The sequence below is a fragment of the Lepidochelys olivacea genome (assembly GCF_965140295.1).
Source record: "Lepidochelys olivacea isolate rLepOli2 genome assembly, chromosome: 9".
Taxonomy (NCBI): domain Eukaryota; kingdom Metazoa; phylum Chordata; order Testudines; family Cheloniidae; genus Lepidochelys; species Lepidochelys olivacea.
In genome coordinates, this window is record NC_140419.1 from 18,370,757 (window position 1) to 18,386,171 (window position 15,415).

At 39.1% G+C, this 15,415-nt stretch overlaps 1 protein-coding gene and 1 long non-coding RNA gene across 4 annotated transcripts in view; one reads left to right on the plus strand and one right to left on the minus strand.

Annotated features, from left to right (window-relative positions):
• The window catches only part of LOC311526724, a 45,365-nt gene extending 37,828 nt beyond the window's left edge, over positions 1 to 7,537 (minus strand). Inside the window, exon 1 of the long non-coding RNA XR_014713115.1 lies at positions 7,046 to 7,537. This is a non-coding gene — a long non-coding RNA (uncharacterized lncRNA). The remainder of the gene's footprint in view (positions 1 to 7,045) is intronic.
• Positions 1 to 15,415, plus strand: part of WDR49 (WD repeat domain 49) — a 72,433-nt gene that overhangs the window by 42,841 nt on the left and 14,177 nt on the right. For all 3 annotated transcript variants that reach the window (XM_084640021.1, XM_084640020.1, XM_084640022.1), the window contains 7 exons: positions 1,459 to 1,574; positions 4,292 to 4,422; positions 6,993 to 7,091; positions 8,577 to 8,735; positions 9,916 to 10,103; positions 10,516 to 10,713; positions 13,109 to 13,305. In XM_084640021.1, coding sequence (XP_084496147.1) covers positions 1,459 to 1,574; positions 4,292 to 4,422; positions 6,993 to 7,091; positions 8,577 to 8,735; positions 9,916 to 10,103; positions 10,516 to 10,713; positions 13,109 to 13,305 — 1,088 coding nt within the window. The remainder of the gene's footprint in view (positions 1 to 1,458; positions 1,575 to 4,291; positions 4,423 to 6,992; positions 7,092 to 8,576; positions 8,736 to 9,915; positions 10,104 to 10,515; positions 10,714 to 13,108; positions 13,306 to 15,415) is intronic.

Sequence of the window (15,415 nt, forward strand, 5' to 3'; positions counted from 1 at the left end):
TAGATTTATATGTAAAATGAGATGTTTGAGCAATGTTTTCCCAAACCATGTGTCTTTTTAAATGTTATTTTAATTTACAGGAGCCCATGAATGGTAAATTAATTAATAATAAGCTGAGCACATACCTGGGGGAGTGGCAAATACAGAGCTTATTGGCTTGTGTATAGGATGACTATAAATTGGTGAACACATGAGTGAATTATGGAGGTCAACTCGAATGAGTGCCAGAAAGCCCTTAACACCACTCCAGAAAATCTATTAGAAATGAGAACTACTTGTCTCCCTTCACCTGTAAAGATGATTCCTCACTACTGTGAGTCCAACTGAGCAAATGTCAGTTTGACAGGAAAAGTAGAACTCATGGTCTAGTGCTTAAGATATTGGACTTGAGAAATCTTCATTTAATTCCTTGGGCAAGTTACTCAATGACTCTGTGCCTCAGTTTCCCAGTTGGAAACTCTCTTGCCCTTTGTCTCGTCTATGTAAGCTCTTTGACTCTATGTTTGTACAGCACCTAGCACAATGGGGCCTTGATTTCAGGTAGGATCTCTAAGTACTAGTGTAATATAAATAAAATTAATTTTTCAATGGTTTAAAATGTATCCAAAATAGCTTTTCTCTAAATGAGACTGTCATGATTTTATAAGGCTCAGTCTTGCAACTGGCTACATTTAAAAGGTCAGACCTTCAAAATATCACTGGTCCAAGACACAAACATGTCAATTCAAGATCTTGGACCAGCATAACTTTTTTTTTTTTTTTTTTTACGAATTCTTCACGGTGGAGTAGGGAAAAGTCTTTTATGGCAGGTAAATGATTCTTATTTCTAAGAAGAAGCTGTCACAAAGATGTTCAAATTGCTGGCATATTAGTAGAGTCCCAGGAAAGATTGCTTAGCGGTGAACAGGTGAGGCAGTCAAAGGTGCAAAATAAATGCGCTTTTGCATATGGTTTCAAGGGGTTCCATGGATAAAGAAGCTGTCACATGTAGGTCATCTCAGTGTGTGTTTGTGTGTGTGTGTGTGTGGGGGGGGATAGGGCAGGCACAGAATGGAGTATCAGACTTGGATTTCAGTCCTGGCTCTGCCACTTCATTCTATTCCTGACCTGCTGTTTGTGGTTGGACAAGTCATTTCATCTCTGTCTCTCAGTTTCTCCATCTGTAGAGGGGGGTAATATTTGCTTCCTTTTTCCAGTATCTTGATATCTATAGATGAAAAGTGCTATACAAAAGCTATGGAGAAGCATTATTATTATTTGCTTACTATTCAATCCTATGAGCCTGATTCTGATGAAGACTGAATTGTCTTCAATGCAGTCACCTCTGATTTACATCAAGGTATGAGGCAAATCCAATCCAATAGATTTATTTCTTCCTTGATCCTTAAATTACAAGATGATTGTCTGCTTTGCCTATGCTGAGAGGTTATGGATAACTTATTTATTTTTTAATTGAAGATTTGGGATTTCAATGGACACTGTCACCATAAACTCAGTGTTGGAAGAGACCGAGCAGTTGATATCTCCCAGATCATGGTACTAAAGAGGACTATATTAGTTACAGGCTGGGACAGGTACTGTATGCATTATTCAAAAATGCTGGAAGAAATACATTCTTAAAATGTATTCTTTGACTCAGTTTCTGGAGATAAAATCTATCTTTTAAAAGTCTAATTTTTTTCCAAGCACAGTAACTCACTGAGTAGTTGGCAACTCAGTTCAGGAAAAGATTTAGATCTGGCTGCACATCAGTGGAGAAAAAGTGTGTTGCTTAAAAGATACAGCACAGCTAGGGAAATTGCTTGCTTTTTCTTGCAAACTAGGGCCCCAATCCTGCAATGGCATTGCAATGATGGATCCCTAGAAGCCAAGCTGAATCCCATTTGGAATCTAAATTCTGTCCACTTTGAGACCATTGTAAAATTAGTGCCTAAAGCATGGAATTACCACAGGTTTAGCCTTGCTTGGCCTTATGAAGTATTATTCCCCTTGCTTTTTGCTAGTGGAAAAATCTTCTTTAATGTTGCTTGAGCTTCTGGAGGAATAAAAAAATAAAATAAAAGATACTTCTCTTTTCTGCGTCCAGACAGTATACGGATGCTAGGATAAATTATAGCAGGACATAATTTGAAAACATTGTGTCCATAAATTAGAAAACTCAGAGAATACAGATGCTACTGTACCTAAGGAAGTAATTTATAGATCAGTTGTTCACTGTAGAATTATGCTAATAGGTTGGGAATAGGATGGGATAAATTGCTTTTGTGTCTTTTCATCCCCTTTGAAACTCAGAGAACCAAATATATATTTTTCTGACTTTTAACAGCTATAGAATCAGAAGGAAAATCCCCACTAATGACCATGAACATGTCATAGACAGAAGTAATGTTCTGAAAAAAAGGAGAAAAAGTGTCTTTTAATATCAAGACTGCTCATTGCACGTGTTCTGAGGCTCAGTCCTGAAACATAAATTTACCTTATAAAGACAGCTGCTGCTTACACATACTAGCAAAGCAATCATTGCTCATTGGTGACTCAAATCCACTTCATTACTCTGAATCGCAGTGATATTCATAGCGAACCACAGAGAAGTAAATGAGTAAATGATTTGGACCATGCTCATCTCCTCCTGCCTGCTTCAAAGAACTCTGCATGGGTGCAGCTTTGTCCCCAGGGAAACCTCATTGGTTTTCATTAAGCTCTGTGTGAGTGCAGGGGTCTACCTGTGTGGAACCTTTTGGAGTGGGACTGCAGGTGGTGAAAATGATGTTGTGGTGTGAATCTTATGCGATTGTCCCATAGGTGGTATGATGTTTTACTAAATTTATCTTAAGCTACAGCCAACCAGTCAAGAGAAACTGACACCATCAAAAACTTTTTTACCCTAGAAGTCATAACCCCAGTACAGTTCTCTGTCACAAACCTTCATCTTCATAACAGTGGGTCAGATGCCTGATCTGTGAATCTAAGTGAAATGGATTTAGTGGAGGCCTTCTAGGAGAAGGAGAAGAAGAAATAACAGTCTCTAATTCAAAGCCAACACATGCCATTAAGAAGAGTTTCAGAGTAGCAGCCATGTTAGTCTATATCCATAAAAAGAAAAGGAGTACTTGTGGCACCTTAGAGACTAACAAATTTATTAGAGCATAAGCTTTCGTGAGCTACAGCTCACTTCATCAGATGCATATAGTGGAAAATATGGTGGGGAGATTTTAAATACACAGAGAACATGAAACAATGGGTGTTACCATACAGACTGTAACAAGAGTGATCAGGAAAGGTGAGCTATTACCAGGAGGAGAGCGGGAGCTGGGGGGGGGAATTTTGTAGTGATAATCAAGGTGGGCCATTTCCAGCACGTTACAAGAACAGTAGGAGAGGAAATAAACAAGGGGGAATAGTTTTACTTTGTGTAATGACACATCCACTCCCAGTCTTTATTCAAGCCTAAGTTAATTGTATCCAGTTTGAAAATTAATCAATCCAGTCAGCAGTCTCTCACTGGAGTCTGTTTTTGAAGTTATTTTGTTGAAGAATTGCCACTTTTAGGTCTGTAAATCAAGTGACCAGAGAGATTGAAGTGTTCTCCGACTGGTTTTTGAATGTTATAATTCTTGACGTCTGATTTGTGTCCATTTATTCTTTTACGTAGAGACTGTCTGGTTTGGCCAATGTACATGGCAGAGGGGCATTGCTGGCACATGATGGCATATATCACATTGATAGATGTGCAGGTGAACGAGCCTCTGATAGTGTGGCTGATGTGATTAGGCCCTATGATGGTGTCCCCTGAATAGATATGTGGACACAGTTGGCAATGGGCTGTGAAGCAAATACTCACCAGCAGCCACACACCACACAACAAAACCACTACCCCAGGAACCTATCCTTGCAAGAAAGCCAGTTTCATCATGTCTCAGCTCTGGTTAGAGTATATATATATATACGAGTTATATGTTAGTGTATATATATATATATATATAGAGAGAGAGAGTATATATATATAGAGTATATATATACTAACACTGCAGGGAACAGTATGTGTGATGATGGGGACAGATTCAGCATTTTGTTTTGGCAGAGTGATAGAACAATAGCTGCTAAAAGTATAGTGTTTGGATTGTAACTCAGAATTTCAGTGGTAAAGGAAAGCAAAAGGACAGAGCTTTTAAATTTTTCCACTCAAGATTATATGATCATATTAAAAAGATACCAATGACATTTTTTGGAGTGGTCAGATAGGATTAGTTCACTTATGCTTTTTTTTTTGTTTGCATGTCTCTTTTATTAGAATAATTACTGTCTTCCGACTGAGCAACTTGACTCAGTTTTTTGTTCTGCCTGCAGAATGGAAAGGAGGAGTGCAGCATCAAGATGACATCCTATGTGCTGCGTTTTTACCTCCACATACTCTAGTTACAGGTAGCCTAATATTTATTGCCTAATATATCATCCAGGAATTGGGATTTGGGGACATTATTATTATGCAAGGCTGACTCTGTTACTGCATGGGCTGGCATAGCTAATGTGCTGCTGGCTGAGGTACATAACTTACAAGATGTGAACAAATTAGAACTTCTTAAAGAGACAGAAAAAGCACACTTTTGGTTCTCTTCTGTTTTATTCCAATGAATTTCAATTTGTTTCATGGGGTTACATCAGCCTCTCACTGGAGAAAATGACAGGGAAGTCCGCCCCATATTTTTCATATCCGAACAGAATGATTAAACCTGGATATTTTTCATGTACCAAAGCATGAAGACATTTATAATAGGAGGCCCATTATCCTGGATTCAACAGGAATTCTATGGAGGTGGTGATTGGAGTTATTAAGACTTAATAGGAAAAGATTGAGAATAAATGGTTCAGTTTACCAAAAATTACACACACTAAAATGTTGTGGGTTGTTTTTTTTTTTTTGAGAGGGCACAGTTATATTAATTTATTTAAATATGGTGGCATATAGACTTATTCTTCACTTGAATTCAGTGGAAATTTAATCAATTGTACTTTGCTGGCTTAGTCCATATGACTGTCTCCCTCTAGTGACTAGCCTCAGTAACAGCCTGCTACTTACAAACAGCTAAAACAGTTATTCCTCAACTCAAGTGGCTGGGGCTTATGCTGAATATCCCTTGTTTGATTGTTGCTAATAGTCATGGTTATTGCCCGAGGACTGAGTGTGGGATGTACGGTTTGGTTCCTCTTTAATCTGGTGCTTGTGAATAGATATTCCTGGCGGCTGAAGACCTGTCCCCTAGCAAGAGCACTGTCTGAGATGGCTAAAAAGTGTAAGCTTTGTGATATGGATTTCTTACTAGAGTACAATTTGAGGCCACAAGCCACTAAATAATCCTCAGATAGTAAAAATGCTTATTGCTACTAGATATAAACCAGAACCTCAAGGTCTGGGGGAAGATGGTTTTATGCAAAGAGTTGAGAAAAGGCTCTGAATCAAATTTCTGGGTCCAACCCAATAGTTTGATTATCAGTTAGATAAAAAACTGGGAGATATTTATTTTTATTTTTGTTTATTTATTTAGTTAGTTTGCATGTGGCAGAAATCTTGTAAGAGCAGCTAATCGTGTGATATTTAAGCCTAGGGTGCCTGACATATAATATCAGCTCTCAAGATTTTGGCATCTTCCAGTCTCATACTGAATCCTAGCTCTAGTCTGGCTTTGAACCAGCACCCAAACCCTAGAGGCTAAAGCTAATTCAAACATCTCCTCCATGGCCCATCTTTAATTAATGAACAAAGGAAGTCATACGAGTGGACTGGAGATGAAAGGCTTCCAATATGGTACCTAAGAGCAAATGCCATAGTCAGTGAGCTACTCGGAGGTGATCGGAAAGTGCTGTGTCTCCATTCTTACACAAATACATGGACAAAAAGGAAGGCTTTTTTCTTTAAATTAGGTAATACTATATATTAGTTATTTTGCTTTATTTACCCCCCAAAGCTTTATTCTTCCACTGGAGAAGGGGGATTAAGAATGTTCTCTATATTAAATTTTAATAAGTAGCCCTCTCCAATCTCACTAAGAACTGCTTGAGATAAGCATTATAATGGGCTTGATTCTGATCTCACTTAAGCAATGTCTACACTTGGAGCTAGTAATGTCATTCCCAGCCAAGTAGACAAACTCGCGCTAGCTTTCAATAACCTAGCGAGCTAAAAATAGTAGTGTAGCGCTGGTACATGCTCTCTATGGCGAGCCCATGCCACTGCCCATGTTACTGTGGCTACGCGACTATTTTTAGTGCACTAACTCGATGAGAAGTTAGCTCAGCTCCAGATGTAGATGTAGCTGTACAATGATCTCGTACAGATGTATCTCTGGTGGCTACTTGTGAATTACTCCAGTGGAAGTGAGAATAGCATCAGGTCCAATGTATGGTAAACAGCTTAGTTTGTCAAATCAGGGCAAGTCTGACCTTATATTTTGTTAAACTGAAAGCAAGAATTAGAACTTCAGCCATCATCCTCATTCCGTCCTGCTGATGGCAGGTATATTCCAGCCATTAGTTGCTGAATGTACCCAAAATCACAGGGCTCCAGAGAGTCATTTGTGCTGCTTATGTCTAAGGGTAGTTTTGGCTGAGGGGTCTGAGATCTGTTACTTTTTGTTTTGTGAACTGGTAGATTTTCAAAGCATTGTAAGGGATTTGGACACGTTACAACTAATGGAAGATACGCATCTGAATCCACTAGACTGCTTAGAAAATCTCTGTCAATTTCTCCAGGGTCTGCTTTTCTGTGAAACCAGAGAAATGTCCCCTTTACAGCAATCTTTGTAGGAGAGGATTAAACATTGAAAGGTTACAGACACATAGAAATACAAGCACTGCTAATCCTTTTAATCCATGCGACCTATCATGTAAAAAGTGAAAATATTGCTGTGTTGGCAATAAAATAATTCTAGCTGCCTGAAAGATCAAGGTTGGCTAGTGACTGTAACAATGTTTTGTCTTTTCTTTGCCCAATGCAGGGAGCTGTGGTGGTGAAATTGTTGTCTGGAATAATAATACAGAAAATGCTTACCTTAAAATGTACCTGGATCCCCAAAAATCTCTGAAATCCAAATCAGGTGAATGAGCATCTTATTCAAGCAGCACTGCTTCCAGGCTCTAGACAAAACATACATACTGTTTGCCTTATGCATATAATATTAAGTGTGCCACTAAATTACTGATAATTGAGAGGAGATTAGGGGGATTATTTATATCTTTGTCTTGTCAGAGTGACAGAAAGCAGCCTTGAGGTTATACTTGCTTTATACCCTTTAGTTTATTCCCTATACGTCTCAAGGCTATTGCTTCTGTTTATTGTCACAGTTCTACATCAGCATTTTTGTATTACCTTCAGCAGGGAGCATTCCCTTAATTTTTGCCTTGTTCAGTGTTGGGTAATAAATAATACCAACTGAACCTTGCAGAGGCTGCTACCCCTGAGGCTACCCAGAACCTGAAAACTTCACTGGGTTGATAGTCTGCACAGACTAGCAGCATAACATATATTAAGCACCATGCCAGTTGGAAATCTATAATTATTCCCCACTGTAATCTGTAGTACATTTTATGGTAGCGCACATCTAGTATAAAGAAAATGGCTTGGAAAAAACCTTCTATGGTTCTTATTTAGACTTCCTTAGGTTTCTTCCAAGTTTTGTGGGGGAATAAATACTGAAATATATATATCATGTCTTGAAATTCATTTCTTACTTGCACATACTGTACTCAGCAGGGCCATAGGAAAGGACTATCTGGTGTACTGCCACTTTATAATGAGCAAGACACTTCAGAGTGAGAATGCTTAAAAATTGTGAATACAGTAGATATGGCAAAGGAACCATATGAGCTTTCTGATCTTTAAAGGGTCTAAACCCCAGAGGAGCAGATCTTAAACTGATGTAAATTGGCATAACTGCATTGAACCACACTGACTTTAATCAGCTGAAGATCTGGTCCAGGCAGTGCAGATCAAATTACAGCTAAGTGACTCTTAATGGTCCTGCTGTTCAGTAAACATTCCGCAGAGATCATGGGTCAGATGTTCAGACAGTGTAAATTGGCACTTCTGCACTGACATGAATAGAGCTATGTCATTTTATACCCTCTGAGGATCTGGCCCCCCATAACTGGGGAAAACTTCTCTTCAAATAGGTATTTCTTCATAATACAAATTATGTATGCAACTCATTGATCCAGCTGCTGGCAATAGAAAATGAGCTAGTTAATATATTTTGTGCTCATTAAACAGGAGACTGGAAATCTCATAGAGCCAGAATCCACCATTTTTACTGCTGAGGAAAAACCTTATTCTGTGAATAGTGCTATTGAAATCCAAAGGGCAACTTGCAGGGTGAGATACTGCTCACCAAGAGTAAGGGTGGCAGAATTTGGCTCACATAAATAGTTTCAATAGTATGAACATCCAAAAGATTTCATTTGCATATGTAAAGTAACAGATAAAAAAAAAAACTTGGAAAAAATCAGATGCCAAGTGTTTTTGACATGTCTACTTATACACATAAAATCCTTTTATTGACTATCATAGGGAATGTCTCTTACAGATACTCTGTTACTACAACAGCAACTTAGTTCTGCTCGAAGAATGTCCTCTAGAAGACATACAATGTCTGTAGCTGACTTCTATGACACTGACACTGAGTGCAACAATGCTATTACTAAGCTTTTATTCCTAGAAGCTAGAAAGAATATTTCAGTGACAGGTACTGTAAAGTAATTTCTACACAGTAGAATGGTGGCTCTTCTTACTTTGCCCAAACTGAACATCAGTACTTGGAAAAGCTCATTATTAATGGTGATAATTGATTATTGCTTTCACAGTTTCCTTTCCTTCTTGCCCCTCAATAAAGACCTTACAATACTTCTCCTATAGCATGTTAGAATATTTTTCAAACAATGTTCTTTTGTTTTGCATTCATTCTCATTGTCGTCTGAATTGATTTGCCCAGAACTCATATTGACAGTAAATTTAAATAATCCAGCGGAACTGGTCTGTATCTGAAGCCTGGCTACATACAGACATCCAAACTGTGTATTGGATTATACCCCCTGCAGTTCCAATTAAGTCAATGAGCTTGCACAGGATGCAAGTCATGGCAGAATTTGGTTTCGTACTGGTATATGCAACTCTGCCTTTAAGAACGTAAATTATAACTTCTGCTGCTTTAATCAGACATTTTCTGAGTCAACATCATGTATTTGACAGGTTTCAGAGTAACAGCCATGTTAGTCTGTATTCGCAAAAAGAAAAGGAGTACTTGTGGCACCTTAGAGACTAACCCATTTATTTGAGCATAAGCTTTCGTGAGCTACAGCTCACAATGTCTTCTGCAGTTTCCACAGTATGCATCCGATGAAGTGAGCTGTAGCTCACGAAAGCTTATGCTCAAATAAATTGGTTAGTCTCTAAGGTGCCACAAGTACTCCTTTTCTTATCATGTATTTGCAAAGCATATTGGAAAACGTCTGCAGATTTATCTGCAACTATTAAGAAATCTGTTATTAAAGGCTCTATTTAGGGTTTTTTTTCTGTATCTATAAAATAAATTGATTGACCAGGTTTCCTTTCACTCCCATAAAGAGAACCAATTACATAAAGATTACAGTGTATCACAATATTCATGAAAAGGTTAACAACAGGTCCCCAAAGAGTGTTTTTAGTACTAGACTTTGTTTTGTTGTATTGCTCTGAACTACATACCTCAAATATCTATTGAGTAAAACATATTTCATGTGACTGGAGTTTACTGTGCCAAGGTGCTCTGCACAATATTGAAACAGTGACAAAAATAGAAATATGGGTTCCTGCATAACAGAGAATTGCTTATAATAATAAATGCTGCTGATTCTTTCTGCTTATTCAGCCACATTTCTGTGTTTTAGGTGGAGCAAATTTAGTGTCATGTGGAGGTGCTGGCTATGTTAGGTTTTGGAATACCTTGAAAAGCCAGCTTATGGCAGAGTTTGAAGCACACAGTGGAGCTGGATCCATTATCATGACCATTGATAAAATGAGTCAATACCTCATTACTGGTGATCTAGCTGGATGGGTGAAAATATGGAATATACAGGTACAAGGAAAGTATTTGATTCTCTCTTTGTATTTCTCATGTTCCCAGTTTGTTGTGATACATGCAAATAAGTTGGGTTTTACCTATTTTCTAACAAAGTAAAAAGATTGACCAACATTTTCAAACTTGGGGCCTAAGTACCCATTGAAGTCAGTGGGAGTCTTTCCATTGATTTCAGTGGGTGCTGGATCAGACCCTGGGGCACCTAATACAAAGCCTGACTGTCAAAAGTATCTCATTTTTCTTTAAAACACAGGGGAAAGAAAATCTTAGAGTTTTGCCCCCATCCTTCCTTCAAGGGCAGGGTTTGCTCCTCCATCTATCTCACACAGCAAGCTATGGAGCTTGCTCAGAAGATCTCCAGGTCCAAAATACACCTTTCCTCAGATAACTGCCATTTCCTTTTCACCAGGACTACTGCCTTGGTTCCAGTGAGAACAAGGTAACCCAGCCACCTCGCCTGATAAGATCATTTCAGCCACACAATGACTGTGTTACTTATCTGGAGATCTGTGTGCGAAGCAGTTGCCTGCTCATCCTCTCCTCCTCTTCAGACTGCAGTATTGTTCTTAGTGATGTGTGTGGTACAACAATTGGAATATTTGGCCAGGTAGAAACACTTCTCTTAGCAACTCTTATGGGTAGCGCTGGCTGACAGAGAACATTTCACTTCCAGAGACATGACTTTTTAATTAACTGCTTCACTGCTGGTCCTTCACATCAGCTTCTATACTGCCAGAGCTGTCCTGTGGGGGTCTGCCGTTCCATTTAACCATGTTTGCTCTTCCTGTGCAGGACATAGCAGAAATAGCTTGAACAGATTTTCTCTTTAGATTTTGGCATGTCTACTTGAATTCTTGTCTGGGAAAACAGAATGCAAATGAAAACATACATGTGGCTAGGAAGTCATCCACACTTTTTATTTAAGTTCAGAATGCTTGGTTTCAGTCCCACTCAAGTTTTGGGCAAAGATTGAGTCACTACTGGAGCTGATCTGGAATTTCCTGACAAAATGGTTTTTAGATGGAAAATGATAAAACATTTCATGGAAATGTATCCGTTTTTGACAAAACTTTTATTGGGAAGGTTTCTTAAGTCCAGGGTGGAACTTCTGGCCAAAACAAGCAAGAAAGATACTCTGCTTCTCCCAATAGCTGATTTAGAGCAGGGATTTGAACCTGGGTCTGCACAGCTCGGGGACTGACTTAAACCATAGGCTACTGGCTATTCTAAATTAGGCTTCTCTGAACCTTGCCTCTTGGAGCTGCACAACTTTGTACCAGTGGGCCAAAGAGAAAGTGGTTAGGGAGACCCAGGTTCAAGTCCCTGATCTGTCTGATTTGGAAAACTTTTTTGGTGCAGGAAAATTGTTTACTGTCCAGCTCTAGTCACCACTGACTTTTTCTTACCTACCACTACTCCTGAAGCCATGTTCAGCAGATAATATCTGAATCATGGAGACATGTCTTCTAAGAAGAACAGATGGAACATTGTGAAACCATCATAGCTCTAATAAGGATAAATAATGATTTAATAATATATCACATTTAGTCACTATGAGTGGGGTGAACCTCCCTGCCTAGTGGTAAGAGTCCACCTAGTGATATGGGGTAGGGAAATCTGGGCCCACTCCACCAGATTTCCCACCCAGGGTCCTCTTGAGCACTGTAAAGCAGGAATCTGCTACCTGTGGTCCCATGACCACTCTCCTCTGGGTCCCTTCCTACAGCTCTGCTCCCACCATCATGATGTGTCATGACTGGTGGCTGTCCTTGGCAATCTGGGGGTCTCAGTAGGCTAGGTATTCGTGGCTCTGTTCAGGACACATCCACATGAGGAGGCCTCCATGGTGTAGTCCCTCTGCAGCAGTGAGTGCAGCTCTGCCTCTTTTGCCTGCCACCCTGCTGTGCTGAAGAGACTCCCTTTTGAGTCCCTCTTCCAACTGGAGCCGGGCTGTGGAGGTGGGGCTTTCTGGGCCCAGAATTGTTCCTATGTCCTTAACTCTCCAGTTTGGGGTTTATTCACCTCATCATAGTTGCTCATTCCTTAACTACCTAAAACATTTAAAACATTACAAGCTTCTGCTCAGTATGTTAGTAGAGGTGTTAGGAAAATTTTTGTATCCCTTTGGGGGGAAATTTTGGCTTTTTGAAATTAGTTTTTGTTCCAAATAAGAACAAAGAGTCAAAAGATCAGAAAGTTTTGGGAAATGAAAATGTTTGAAATCAGAAATGCCGAAACAGACAACTGACATTTTTAACAGAAATTATCTGACATGTTGCTATAAGAGTCTTCAATTTTTCTGATCAGCAATGTGAAAAATGTAATCAAAGTATACATTATTCTCTCAAGAAACTAAAATATATTTTCAGTGGAGGTGGAGGGGGGGGTCAGGAATTTGTTGAACTAGCTCAAATGATTAGTTTTTCAAGGCAGGGTCTTGTGTTTGTCTCAGTCTCTGAGTTTATACAGTGCCTAGCACAACGGGACTCTAATCTTGGGTGTAGCCTCTAGGATAGTGGTGGGCAACCTGCAGCCCGTCAGGGTAATCTGCTGGCGGGCCGCCAGACAGTTTGTTTACATTTGCACGGTTGCCCGTAGCTCCCAGTGGCTCCCGGCCCCGGCCATTGGGAACTGCAGGAAGTGGCGTGGGCCACAAGGACGTGCTGGCCACCACTCTCATTGGCCAGGAACGGCAAACCACAGCCACTGGGAGCTGTGGGCAGCTGTGCAAATGTAAACAAACTGGTGGCCCGCCAGCAGATTACCCTGACGGGCCGCAGGTTGCCCACCACTGCTCTATGAGGTACTGTAATGTACATAATATGGATCTGGGTCCAGGGGACCAGTTGCTCACGTAAGCATGCAAGAAAATAATGAAAACCAATAACTGTCTTAAAATTTTGCATCTGGTGATACTTCTATATGAAAGGGGTTTTAAAAAAAAGTAGTAAAATATTTCTAGTTCTGAGCGGCTTTAAAATGCTTTCTGCTCTGCTTATTAGGAAGAGCACTGGCGAATTGAAAATGCTCCTTCCCACCACAAAGGAGAACAAAATCAAGATGAAAATATGGGCCAAAGGGAAGAAAAGGATGACGTTCTAAAGAAAAAAGAAGCCCCTGTTCTTGGAGGAGAGCCATCTCCTAAACCCCCAGAACAAGCTATACTTGGTATGGAAGACAAAGAAGAATCTGTAAACATGTAAGTCATTTATCAAAAGGGGGGTTGCAATGGCAGACTTTGGCATTTAAAAAAAAACACATTTGTTTTCATCCCCAACTGAGACAAAAAAAGTTTATTTTTGTTATGTATGTGTTTACTTATTTATTGTGGAACAGAAATTACAAACAATTTTTGTTTGGAATTTTTGAAATGTTTTATTTCTTCATTTTTGATCAAAATGAAATGTTTCTACATTCCCCAAACTGAAATGTTTCATTGTGGTTTGTTGCCCGATGGAAAATCTTCTTTTTTTTTGGCAAAATTGAAATTTCCCCACAGAAAATGTCAATTTTGCAAAAGTGCATTTTCTGTCAGAAAATCATGTACCCTTTGAAGAGACAGAGCCACAATGTCTCTGCACAGAATTCCTCCTGGAGTGTCCCATTAGGCAGTGCAGGGCCATACCATACCTATGTTATAATACCACCTAGCTCCTTCTGTTCATCAGTAGATCTTAGAATGCTTTATGAAGGGGTTAAGTTTGATTATACTTTCTATTTCCCCCCCATTATATTACTGTTTCATATACTTTATAACTGAGACAGAGAGGTGAACTGTCACAGCAGGCCAGTGGAAGAGCTGGGAGCAGAACTCGGGTGTCCTGAGTCCAAGTCAATGCTCAATTCACTAGGCCATGCTTCTTTCCTATAAATGAGCCCTAGCGTGGTATGTGTTAGTTTGTTAAGCATTTAAAAAACTCTCTGTGATTGGATTACTTCCTGACACATTTTATGCTGCTTTAGTGATATTTTTTAGACTGTACTGTTCCTTCTATCATAACCATAATAAGTATGCAATTCATTACCTCCCATTCCAAGGGTTTATATTTGTTCTTAATGCTCAAGTAGTTACGTCTATATCTCTGAGAAAATACAGTGTACTCCTAAATGTTACATCTTTAATGACTCTTTGTAACATGGACTGTGTCAAGGCATAAGAGCAGTAAAATTAAACTGTACACAAGTCCTTCTTTGGCTTAAAAAAATTCCTGAATGTAATAGCATGAAATATTTACATTAATAAAAGGTTATATTCTTACATGAGATTATTAGAAATGTCACATAATGTCAGCAAAGTATGAGCAAAATGGATTCAAATTAACAGCATTTTTGTGATAGATAAGAATGTTTGTGCAGAGCATAGTGGTACGTCCTTAAAGATTAAAGAGCAAGTGATAAGTATTTATTGTGGTGAGCAGCATTTTTAAATATAATGGATCTCGTTATAATCTTAGAACAATTCCAGTGATTTCAGTGCAGTAGTTCCTGATTTACTCTATGGTAAATGACTTCTGAATCAGGCCCAGTATCCACAAGTTTTAATATTTTAATAGAAAATGAAAAAAACTGCCAAAAAATAATCCAAGTTGAACCACTGCAATATAACAATGAGCACATACCTTGCTTAAGCATTCTCCAAATGCTCCCCAGCAAAATCTCTGGGCTCAGTAAGATTGCAGTTTCTGCTGTTTTCAGAAACATACTAAATGTGTGCTTAGAGAAGTGCCAGATTTCCCTTCTACCCTGGAGCAGAACAGGTGGTTTAGTAGACTTCTCTTGAGAGAGGAAGCTGATTTTTTTTCAGAAGCACCTGAAGACAAAGAGGTGGAATTGTTCCAATTCTAATACCTTTTACAAGCATATGAGAAAGGAGAATGGTGTTTGTGTACTCTAGCAAATATTTCACTAGTATGTAGTCTTGGGAGCAATTACATCTTCAGTCAGGGCCAGATGCATCAGAAGTGGGGCCTCTTAGTGCTTATTGCTAGAACACGTTGATGTGGTTCCAAAGCATTAAAGGTGCAATGACACTCCTTTACAGCATGTTCTCTTTGTAGACCTATAATATCATGAGGCTGTAGCTCGTGTAGTAGGTTAATCATATTTATTATTTCTTAACAGAATGACCGTGAGTCTGGATGGAAAGTAGTGCTGGTCATAAATATTCCAACAAAACATTATTTTCTCAAAATATTCTGATTTGAGAGAATCAAAACGTTTCACAGAGATGGTTCGATTTTTGCCAAAGTTCCAATGAAAACCTGCCTGCCAAGTTTCCTGCTAGCCCATTGGCCCAGTTCCTTGGCAGC